The following is a 13587-nucleotide window of genomic DNA, read 5'->3' on the forward strand; positions in this document are numbered from 1 at the left end:
TTGTAATGAGGGGTCCACCTTGGCTAACACACCTGAAATCAAGTCGTCATGACAAACGTCACCAACCGTCCAGTAACCCCCCCCCCCTCCCCACACACACACACACACTTTAAATACACCAATGAAATCATTAGAATGTGAATATAGACATTAATAGTCTACAACCTCCCCCTTTCATTCCTCATTCGCAGTCTAACAGTAGGCTCTCTGTTTCTAATTTAGAAATGTAAACTAAGGTCCTCATTTAGACAGGCTTTGAGGACCTGCCAAACTTTCTTTAGCATTGTCCTCATGCAGCTGCATGTACTTTCCTTCTCAGTTTATTCCTGCAGAGACATGACTCCACCCCTGCATTAGTCTCCCCTCCCCTCTCTCTCTCTCTCCCTTTCTCTCTTTCTCTCTCTTTCTCTCTCTTTCTCTCTCTCTCTTTCTCCCCCCTCTCTCTCTCTCTCTCTCTCTCTCTCTCTCTCTCTCTCTCCCCTCTCTCTCTCCCTTTCTCTCTTTCTCTCTCTCTCTTTCTCTCTCTCTCTCTCTCTCTCTCTCTCTCTCTCCCTCTCTCTCAATTCAATTCAATTTAAGGGCTTTATTGGTATGGGAAACATATGTTTACATTGCCATAGCAGGTGAAATAGATCATTAACAAAAGTGAAATAAACAATAATCTCTCCCTCTCTCTCACGTTCTTGTCTGTTGGTCAGAGTGATTTCAATAGGAGGTGTTGGACATCCCATTTTTTCCAGTTTCTTATTTGCCACCATGCACCAGACTCAACATCCCTCCGTGTAGCTTATCTCACACTCACATCAATACATATATAGACTGTGTAGCCCTTGTTCTGCAACTCAACAAAATAAACATTGTCATTCGTATGGTAAATACATTGTGACCATGTAATTACAATGTTAGCGGCTACATTGTTTGTATTTCTAACTTGGTTATTATATGTGCAGTCTTTATTGATGGGCCTATTTTAATACATTTTAAATTATGAATAAAGGTACATTACAATAATATAGTATATCGCATTGTAAATGTTATTTATTGATATGGAAATAATTTAGGAGGCCCGTCCATGGATCTTCGAGGGATGTATCGCGACATTGCTCCTCACGCCAGATGACTGTGTTTGTATTTTCACCCAGTCCCTAACGTGGTACTGTATTCCTCGAGACTCACCGCTGGGGCATATTCCCCGGTCTATCGCGGTAGGAAGACGCTGCAGATAAACCCATGCCGTTACCATTACTAGCGGTGTGGGAGAGTTAACTCGTCGTCTGGCAGACACCGCAGAAACGTGTTTCTGGATTTTGGATTTTTTTTTTTCGAGGGGGAAGCATTTTTTTGTACCTTTTAACTCCCGTCTGTGATATTCTTCAACACGGAATCTGCTGGGCCCTCAAAGCGTGTTTGATTTGTGCCTCGAGGATATCCAGGATACATGCCCTTTTCATTCGCATAATGGGAGATTGTCCGGTTCGTTGTTATGCATATGTTATAACGCCGTGATTTCAATTTGTGTTTCTTGCCGTGGATTGCAAAATTGGAATTTCTCTCCCAGGCGACTCAGCGAAAAGGGAAGTAGAGACAGCGTGAGAGAGAGAGAGGGAGAGAGTGGGGATAAAGACACTGCCACCTCGCTGGATCACACCACGGGATTTAAATAATTGCATGTTCTAAAAAAAGGATATACATGTGGCTGCTATTCGGTGTTTAACCGAACCAATCCGGTTTGCAGGATGAGTAAAGACAGACCCAAAAGGAACATCATACAGAAGAAATACGTAAGTATATTCTAAATGTGTTCTGAAATGCTTAATATCGTTCCAAAACTTCTCTCTTGCTAATGGATAACGTCATATAAACTGTGTGTGGTATGCATTAGTGTGTTTACAAATTGGTTTCATGTCATTTTTTTTGTCCTAAAACATCAACATCAGACTGTCCTACAACATCAACATCAGACTGTCCTAAAACATCAACATCAGACTGTCCTAAAACATCAACATCAGACTGTCCTAAAACATCAACATCAGACTGTCTTAAAACATCAACATCAGATGTCCTAAAACATCAACACCACACTGTTCTAAAACTTTAGATTGTCCTAAAATATCAACATTAGACTGTCCTACAACATCAACATCAGACTGTCCTAAAACATCAACACCATCCTGTTCTAAAACTTCAGACTGTCCTAAAACATCAACATCAGATTGTCCTAAAACATCAACACCATGCTGTTCTAAAACTTCAGACTGTCCTAAAACATCAACATCAGACTGTCCTAAAACATCAACATAAGACTGTCCTAAAACACCAACACCATACTGTTCTTAAACTTCAGACTGTCCTAAAACATCAACACCAGACTATTCTAAAACATCAGTACCATACTGTTCTAAAACTTCAAACTGTCCTAAAACATCAACATCAGCCTGTCCTAAAATATCAACAGCAGACTGTCCTAAAACACCAACATCAGACTGTCTTAAAACATCAGCACCATACTGTTCTAAAACTTCAGACGGTCCTAAAACATCAACATCAGACTGTCCTAAAACATTAACATCAGACTGTCCTAAAACATCAACATCAAACTGTCCTAAAACATCAATATCAGACTGTCCTAAAAAAAACATACTGTCCTAAAACATTAACATCAGACTGTCCAAAAACAACAACACCATACTGTCCTAAAACATTAACATCAGACTGTCCTAAAACAACAACACCATACTGTCTTAAAACATTAACATCAGACTGTCCAAAAACAACAACATTAGACTGTCCTAAAACAGCAGACTATCCCTAAAACATCAACATAAGACTGGCCTAAAACATCAACATCAGACTGTTCTAAAACATCAACAGCAGACTGTCCTAAAACAACAACACCATACTGCCCTAAAACATTAACATCAGACTGTCCTAAAACATCAGCACCATACTGTTCTAAAACTTCAGCCTGTCCTAAAATATCAACACGAGACTGTCCAAAAACATCAACATAAGACTATCCTAAAACATCAATACCATACTGTCCTTTAAACATCAACAGACTGTCCTAAAACAACAACACCATACTGTCCTAAAACAACACCACCATACTGTCCTAAAACATTAACATCAGACTGCCCAAAAACAACAACACCATACTGCCCTAAAACATCAACATCAGACTGCCCAAAATAATCAACATCAGACTGTCCTAAAACATCAACATCAGACTGTCCTAAAACATCAACATCAGACTGTCCCAAAACAGCAGACTATCCTAAAACATCAACATCAGACTGTCCTAAAACATCAACATCAGACTTTCCAAAAACAACAACACCATACTGTCCTTTAAACATCAACATCAGACTGTCCTAAAACATTAACATCAGACTGTCTTAAAACATTAACATCAGACTGTCCTAAAACAGCAGACGATCCCTAAAACATCAACATAAGACTGGCCTAAAACATTAACATCAGACTGTCCAAAAACAACAACACCATACTGTCCTAAAACATAAACATCAGACTGTCCCAAAACAGCAGACTATCCTAAAACATCAACCTCAAACTGTCCTAAAACATCAATATCAGTCTGTCCTAAAACAGCAGACGATCCCTAAAACATCAACATCAGACTGTCCAAAAACAACAACACCATACTGTCCTAAAACATTAACATCAGACTGTCCTAAAACAACAACACCATACTGTCCTAAAACATTAACATCAGACTGTCCAAAAACAACAACATCAGACTGTCCTAAAACAGCAGACTATCCCTAAAACATCAACATAAGACTGGCCTAAAACATCAACATCAGACTGTTCTAAAACATCAACAGCAGACTGTCCTAAAACAACAACACCATACTGTCCTAGAACATTAACATCAGACTGTCCTAAAACATCAGCACCATACTGTTCTAAAACTTCAGCCTGTCCTAAAATATCAACACGAGACTGTCCAAAAACATCAACATAAGACTATCCTAAAACATCAACACCATACTGTCCTTTAAACAACAACACCATACTGTCCTTTAAACAGCAACAGCAGACTGTCCTAAAACAACACCACCATACTGTCCTAAAACATTAACATCAGACTGTCCAAAAACAACAACACCATACTGTCCTAAACATAAACATCAGACTGTCCAAAAACAGCAGACTATCCTAAAACAACACCACCATACTGTCCTAAAACATTAACATCAGACTGTCCAAAAACAACAACACCATACTGCCCTAAAACATCAACATCAGACTGTCCAAAATAATCAACATCAGACTGTCCTAAAACATCAACATCAGACTGTCCAAAATAATCAACATCAGACTGTCCTAAAACATCAACATCAGACTGTCCCAAAACAGCAGACTATCCTAAAACATCAACATCAGACTGTCCTAAAACATCAACATCAGACTGTCCAAAATAATCAACATCAGACTGTCCAAAAACAACAACATTAGACTGTCCTAAAACAGCAGACTATCCCTAAAACATCAACATAAGACTGGCCTAAAACATCAACATCAGACTGTTCTAAAACATCAACAGCAGACTGTCCTAAAACAACAACACCATACTGCCCTAAAACATTAACATCAGACTGTCCTAAAACATCAGCACCATACTGTTCTAAAACTTCAGCCTGTCCTAAAATATCAACACGAGACTGTCCAAAAACATCAACATAAGACTATCCTAAAACATCAATACCATACTGTCCTTTAAACATCAACAGCAGACTGTCCTAAAACAACAACACCATACTGTCCTAAAACAACACCACCATACTGTCCTAAAACATTAACATCAGACTGCCCAAAAACAACAACAATATACTGCCCTAAAACATCAACATCAGACTGCCCAAAATAATCAACATCAGACTGTCCTAAAACATCAACATCAGACTGTCCTAAAACATCAACACCAGACTGTCCCAAAACAGCAGACTATCCTAAAACATCAACATCAGACTGTCCTAAAACATCAACATCAGACTTTCCAAAAGCAACAACACCATACTGTCCTTTAAACATCAACATCAGACTGTCCTAAAACAACAACACCATACTGTCCTTTAAACATCAACATCAGACTGTCCTAAAACATTAACATCAGACTGTCTTAAAACATTAACATCAGACTGTCCTAAAACAGCAGACGATCCCTAAAACATCAACATAAGACTGGCCTAAAACATTAACATCAGACTGTCCAAAAACAACAACACCATACTGTCCTAAAACATAAACATCAGACTGTCCCAAAACAGCAGACTATCCTAAAACATCAACCTCAAACTGTCCTAAAACATCAATATCAGTCTGTCCTAAAACAGCAGACGATCCCTAAAACATCAACATCAGACTGTCCAAAAACAACAACACCATACTGTCCTAAAACATTAACATCAGACTGTCCTAAAACAACAACACCATACTGTCCTAAAACATTAACATCAGACTGTCCAAAAACAACAACATCAGACTGTCCTAAAACAGCAGACTATCCCTAAAACATCAACATAAGACTGGCCTAAAACATCAACATCAGACTGTTCTAAAACATCAACAGCAGACTGTCCTAAAACAACAACACCATACTGTCCTAGAACATTAACATCAGACTGTCCTAAAACATCAGCACCATACTGTTCTAAAACTTCAGCCTGTCCTAAAATATCAACACGAGACTGTCCAAAAACATCAACATAAGACTATCCTAAAACATCAACACCATACTGTCCTTTAAACAACAACACCATACTGTCCTTTAAACAGCAACAGCAGACTGTCCTAAAACAACACCACCATACTGTCCTAAAACATTAACATCAGACTGTCCAAAAACAACAACACCATACTGTCCTAAACATAAACATCAGACTGTCCAAAAACAGCAGACTATCCTAAAACAACACCACCATACTGTCCTAAAACATTAACATCAGACTGTCCAAAAACAACAACACCATACTGCCCTAAAACATCAACATCAGACTGTCCAAAATAATCAACATCAGACTGTCCTAAAACATCAACATCAGACTGTCCAAAATAATCAACATCAGACTGTCCTAAAACATCAACATCAGACTGTCCCAAAACAGCAGACTATCCTAAAACATCAACATCAGACTGTCCTAAAACATCAACATCAGACTGTCCAAAATAATCAACATCAGACTGTCCAAAAACAACAACATTAGACTGTCCTAAAACAGCAGACTATCCCTAAAACATCAACATAAGACTGGCCTAAAACATCAACATCAGACTGTTCTAAAACATCAACAGCAGACTGTCCTAAAACAACAACACCATACTGCCCTAAAACATTAACATCAGACTGTCCTAAAACATCAGCACCATACTGTTCTAAAACTTCAGCCTGTCCTAAAATATCAACACGAGACTGTCCAAAAACATCAACATAAGACTATCCTAAAACATCAATACCATACTGTCCTTTAAACATCAACAGCAGACTGTCCTAAAACAACAACACCATACTGTCCTAAAACAACACCACCATACTGTCCTAAAACATTAACATCAGACTGCCCAAAAACAACAACAATATACTGCCCTAAAACATCAACATCAGACTGCCCAAAATAATCAACATCAGACTGTCCTAAAACATCAACATCAGACTGTCCTAAAACATCAACACCAGACTGTCCCAAAACAGCAGACTATCCTAAAACATCAACATCAGACTGTCCTAAAACATCAACATCAGACTTTCCAAAAGCAACAACACCATACTGTCCTTTAAACATCAACATCAGACTGTCCTAAAACAACAACACCATACTGTCCTTTAAACATCAACATCAGACTGTCCTAAAACATTAACATCAGACTGTCTTAAAACATTAACATCAGACTGTCCTAAAACAGCAGACGATCCCTAAAACATCAACATAAGACTGGCCTAAAACATTAACATCAGACTGTCCAAAAACAACAACACCATACTGTCCTAAAACATAAACATCAGACTGTCCCAAAACAGCAGACTATCCTAAAACATCAACCTCAAACTGTCCTAAAACATCAATATCAGTCTGTCCTAAAACAGCAGACGATCCCTAAAACATCAACATCAGACTGTCCAAAAACAACAACACCATACTGTCCTAAAACATTAACATCAGACTGTCCTAAAACAACAACACCATACTGTCCTAAAACATTAACATCAGACTGTCCAAAAACAACAACATCAGACTGTCCTAAAACAGCAGACTATCCCTAAAACATCAACATAAGACTGGCCTAAAACATCAACATCAGACTGTTCTAAAACATCAACAGCAGACTGTCCTAAAACAACAACACCATACTGTCCTAGAACATTAACATCAGACTGTCCTAAAACATCAGCACCATACTGTTCTAAAACTTCAGCCTGTCCTAAAATATCAACACGAGACTGTCCAAAAACATCAACATAAGACTATCCTAAAACATCAACACCATACTGTCCTTTAAACAACAACACCATACTGTCCTTTAAACAGCAACAGCAGACTGTCCTAAAACAACACCACCATACTGTCCTAAAACATTAACATCAGACTGTCCAAAAACAACAACACCATACTGTCCTAAACATAAACATCAGACTGTCCAAAAACAGCAGACTATCCTAAAACAACACCACCATACTGTCCTAAAACATTAACATCAGACTGTCCAAAAACAACAACACCATACTGCCCTAAAACATCAACATCAGACTGTCCAAAATAATCAACATCAGACTGTCCTAAAACATCAACATCAGACTGTCCAAAATAATCAACATCAGACTGTCCTAAAACATCAACATCAGACTGTCCCAAAACAGCAGACTATCCTAAAACATCAACATCAGACTGTCCTAAAACATCAACATCAGACTGTCCAAAATAATCAACATCAGACTGTCCAAAAACAACAACATTAGACTGTCCTAAAACAGCAGACTATCCCTAAAACATCAACATAAGACTGGCCTAAAACATCAACATCAGACTGTTCTAAAACATCAACAGCAGACTGTCCTAAAACAACAACACCATACTGCCCTAAAACATTAACATCAGACTGTCCTAAAACATCAGCACCATACTGTTCTAAAACTTCAGCCTGTCCTAAAATATCAACACGAGACTGTCCAAAAACATCAACATAAGACTATCCTAAAACATCAATACCATACTGTCCTTTAAACATCAACAGCAGACTGTCCTAAAACAACAACACCATACTGTCCTAAAACAACACCACCATACTGTCCTAAAACATTAACATCAGACTGCCCAAAAACAACAACAATATACTGCCCTAAAACATCAACATCAGACTGCCCAAAATAATCAACATCAGACTGTCCTAAAACATCAACATCAGACTGTCCTAAAACATCAACACCAGACTGTCCCAAAACAGCAGACTATCCTAAAACATCAACATCAGACTGTCCTAAAACATCAACATCAGACTTTCCAAAAGCAACAACACCATACTGTCCTTTAAACATCAACATCAGACTGTCCTAAAACAACAACACCATACTGTCCTTTAAACATCAACATCAGACTGTCCTAAAACATTAACATCAGACTGTCTTAAAACATTAACATCAGACTGTCCTAAAACAGCAGACGATCCCTAAAACATCAACATAAGACTGGCCTAAAACATTAACATCAGACTGTCCAAAAACAACAACATCATACTGTCCTAAAACATAAACATCAGACTGTCCCAAAACAGCAGACTATCCTAAAACATCAACCTCAAACTGTCCTAAAACATCAATATCAGTCTGTCCTAAAACAGCAGACGATCCCTAAAACATCAACATCAGACTGTCCAAAAACAACAACACCATACTGTCCTAAAACATTAACATCAGACTGTCCTAAAACAACAACACCATACTGTCCTAAAACATTAACATCAGACTGTCCAAAAACAACAACATCAGACTGTCCTAAAACAGCAGACTATCCCTAAAACATCAACATAAGACTGGCCTAAAACATCAACATCAGACTGTTCTAAAACATCAACAGCAGACTGTCCTAAAACAACAACACCATACTGTCCTAGAACATTAACATCAGACTGTCCTAAAACATCAGCACCATACTGTTCTAAAACTTCAGCCTGTCCTAAAATATCAACACGAGACTGTCCAAAAACATCAACATAAGACTATCCTAAAACATCAACACCATACTGTCCTTTAAACAACAACACCATACTGTCCTTTAAACAGCAACAGCAGACTGTCCTAAAACAACACCACCATACTGTCCTAAAACATTAACATCAGACTGTCCAAAAACAACAACACCATACTGTCCTAAACATAAACATCAGACTGTCCAAAAACAGCAGACTATCCTAAAACAACACCACCATACTGTCCTAAAACATTAACATCAGACTGTCCAAAAACAACAACACCATACTGCCCTAAAACATCAACATCAGACTGTCCAAAATAATCAACATCAGACTGTCCTAAAACATCAACATCAGACTGTCCAAAATAATCAACATCAGACTGTCCTAAAACATCAACATCAGACTGTCCCAAAACAGCAGACTATCCTAAAACATCAACATCAGACTGTCCTAAAACATCAACATCAGACTGTCCAAAATAATCAACATCAGACTGTCCAAAAACAACAACATTAGACTGTCCTAAAACAGCAGACTATCCCTAAAACATCAACATAAGACTGGCCTAAAACATCAACATCAGACTGTTCTAAAACATCAACAGCAGACTGTCCTAAAACAACAACACCATACTGCCCTAAAACATTAACATCAGACTGTCCTAAAACATCAGCACCATACTGTTCTAAAACTTCAGCCTGTCCTAAAATATCAACACGAGACTGTCCAAAAACATCAACATAAGACTATCCTAAAACATCAATACCATACTGTCCTTTAAACATCAACAGCAGACTGTCCTAAAACAACAACACCATACTGTCCTAAAACAACACCACCATACTGTCCTAAAACATTAACATCAGACTGCCCAAAAACAACAACAATATACTGCCCTAAAACATCAACATCAGACTGCCCAAAATAATCAACATCAGACTGTCCTAAAACATCAACATCAGACTGTCCTAAAACATCAACACCAGACTGTCCCAAAACAGCAGACTATCCTAAAACATCAACATCAGACTGTCCTAAAACATCAACATCAGACTTTCCAAAAGCAACAACACCATACTGTCCTTTAAACATCAACATCAGACTGTCCTAAAACAACAACACCATACTGTCCTTTAAACATCAACATCAGACTGTCCTAAAACATTAACATCAGACTGTCTTAAAACATTAACATCAGACTGTCCTAAAACAGCAGACGATCCCTAAAACATCAACATAAGACTGGCCTAAAACATTAACATCAGACTGTCCAAAAACAACAACACCATACTGTCCTAAAACATAAACATCAGACTGTCCCAAAACAGCAGACTATCCTAAAACATCAACCTCAAACTGTCCTAAAACATCAATATCAGTCTGTCCTAAAACAGCAGACGATCCCTAAAACATCAACATCAGACTGTCCAAAAACAACAACACCATACTGTCCTAAAACATTAACATCAGACTGTCCTAAAACAACAACACCATACTGTCCTAAAACATTAACATCAGACTGTCCAAAAACAACAACATCAGACTGTCCTAAAACAGCAGACTATCCCTAAAACATCAACATAAGACTGGCCTAAAACATCAACATCAGACTGTTCTAAAACATCAACAGCAGACTGTCCTAAAACAACAACACCATACTGTCCTAGAACATTAACATCAGACTGTCCTAAAACATCAGCACCATACTGTTCTAAAACTTCAGCCTGTCCTAAAATATCAACACGAGACTGTCCAAAAACATCAACATAAGACTATCCTAAAACATCAACACCATACTGTCCTTTAAACAACAACACCATACTGTCCTTTAAACAGCAACAGCAGACTGTCCTAAAACAACACCACCATACTGTCCTAAAACATTAACATCAGACTGTCCAAAAACAACAACACCATACTGTCCTAAACATAAACATCAGACTGTCCAAAAACAGCAGACTATCCTAAAACAACACCACCATACTGTCCTAAAACATTAACATCAGACTGTCCAAAAACAACAACACCATACTGCCCTAAAACATCAACATCAGACTGTCCAAAATAATCAACATCAGACTGTCCTAAAACATCAACATCAGACTGTCCAAAATAATCAACATCAGACTGTCCTAAAACATCAACATCAGACTGTCCCAAAACAGCAGACTATCCTAAAACATCAACATCAGACTGTCCTAAAACATCAACATCAGACTGTCCAAAATAATCAACATCAGACTGTCCAAAAACAACAACATTAGACTGTCCTAAAACAGCAGACTATCCCTAAAACATCAACATAAGACTGGCCTAAAACATCAACATCAGACTGTTCTAAAACATCAACAGCAGACTGTCCTAAAACAACAACACCATACTGCCCTAAAACATTAACATCAGACTGTCCTAAAACATCAGCACCATACTGTTCTAAAACTTCAGCCTGTCCTAAAATATCAACACGAGACTGTCCAAAAACATCAACATAAGACTATCCTAAAACATCAATACCATACTGTCCTTTAAACATCAACAGCAGACTGTCCTAAAACAACAACACCATACTGTCCTAAAACAACACCACCATACTGTCCTAAAACATTAACATCAGACTGCCCAAAAACAACAACAATATACTGCCCTAAAACATCAACATCAGACTGCCCAAAATAATCAACATCAGACTGTCCTAAAACATCAACATCAGACTGTCCTAAAACATCAACACCAGACTGTCCCAAAACAGCAGACTATCCTAAAACATCAACATCAGACTGTCCTAAAACATCAACATCAGACTTTCCAAAAGCAACAACACCATACTGTCCTTTAAACATCAACATCAGACTGTCCTAAAACAACAACACCATACTGTCCTTTAAACATCAACATCAGACTGTCCTAAAACATTAACATCAGACTGTCTTAAAACATTAACATCAGACTGTCCTAAAACAGCAGACGATCCCTAAAACATCAACATAAGACTGGCCTAAAACATTAACATCAGACTGTCCAAAAACAACAACACCATACTGTCCTAAAACATAAACATCAGACTGTCCCAAAACAGCAGACTATCCTAAAACATCAACCTCAAACTGTCCTAAAACATCAATATCAGTCTGTCCTAAAACAGCAGACGATCCCTAAAACATCAACATCAGACTGTCCAAAAACAACAACACCATACTGTCCTAAAACATTAACATCAGACTGTCCTAAAACAACAACACCATACTGTCCTAAAACATTAACATCAGACTGTCCAAAAACAACAACATCAGACTGTCCTAAAACAGCAGACTATCCCTAAAACATCAACATAAGACTGGCCTAAAACATCAACATCAGACTGTTCTAAAACATCAACAGCAGACTGTCCTAAAACAACAACACCATACTGTCCTAGAACATTAACATCAGACTGTCCTAAAACATCAGCACCATACTGTTCTAAAACTTCAGCCTGTCCTAAAATATCAACACGAGACTGTCCAAAAACATCAACATAAGACTATCCTAAAACATCAACACCATACTGTCCTTTAAACAACAACACCATACTGTCCTTTAAACAGCAACAGCAGACTGTCCTAAAACAACACCACCATACTGTCCTAAAACATTAACATCAGACTGTCCAAAAACAACAACACCATACTGTCCTAAACATAAACATCAGACTGTCCAAAAACAGCAGACTATCCTAAAACAACACCACCATACTGTCCTAAAACATTAACATCAGACTGTCCAAAAACAACAACACCATACTGCCCTAAAACATCAACATCAGACTGTCCAAAATAATCAACATCAGACTGTCCTAAAACATCAACATCAGACTGTCCAAAATAATCAACATCAGACTGTCCTAAAACATCAACATCAGACTGTCCCAAAACAGCAGACTATCCTAAAACATCAACATCAGACTGTCCTAAAACATCAACATCAGACTGTCCAAAATAATCAACATCAGACTGTCCAAAAACAACAACATTAGACTGTCCTAAAACAGCAGACTATCCCTAAAACATCAACATAAGACTGGCCTAAAACATCAACATCAGACTGTTCTAAAACATCAACAGCAGACTGTCCTAAAACAACAACACCATACTGCCCTAAAACATTAACATCAGACTGTCCTAAAACATCAGCACCATACTGTTCTAAAACTTCAGCCTGTCCTAAAATATCAACACGAGACTGTCCAAAAACATCAACATAAGACTATCCTAAAACATCAATACCATACTGTCCTTTAAACATCAATAGCAGACTGTCCTAAAACAACAACACCATACTGTCCTAAAACAACACCACCATACTGTCCTAAAACATTAACATCAGACTGCCCAAAAACAACAA

General features: G+C 37.9%; 1 protein-coding gene across 3 annotated transcripts in view; it reads left to right on the forward strand.

Moving 5' to 3' along the window:
- Positions 1–1136: 1136 nt before the first annotated feature.
- The window catches only part of jarid2a (jumonji, AT rich interactive domain 2a), a 137852-nt gene continuing 125401 nt past the window's right edge, over positions 1137–13587 (forward strand). For 2 of the 3 annotated variants that reach the window (XM_036935962.1, XM_036935963.1), the window contains exon 1: positions 1145–1781. In XM_036935962.1, the coding sequence (XP_036791857.1) occupies positions 1737–1781 (45 nt within the window). In that variant the 5' untranslated portion in view covers positions 1145–1736. Of the gene's footprint in view, positions 1782–13587 lie in introns of all 3 variants that reach the window. The other variant, XR_005034689.1, reaches the window with a different exon arrangement.

The sequence above is a fragment of the Oncorhynchus mykiss genome, chromosome 2 (genome assembly GCF_013265735.2).
Source record: "Oncorhynchus mykiss isolate Arlee chromosome 2, USDA_OmykA_1.1, whole genome shotgun sequence".
NCBI classification, from domain to species: domain Eukaryota; kingdom Metazoa; phylum Chordata; class Actinopteri; order Salmoniformes; family Salmonidae; genus Oncorhynchus; species Oncorhynchus mykiss.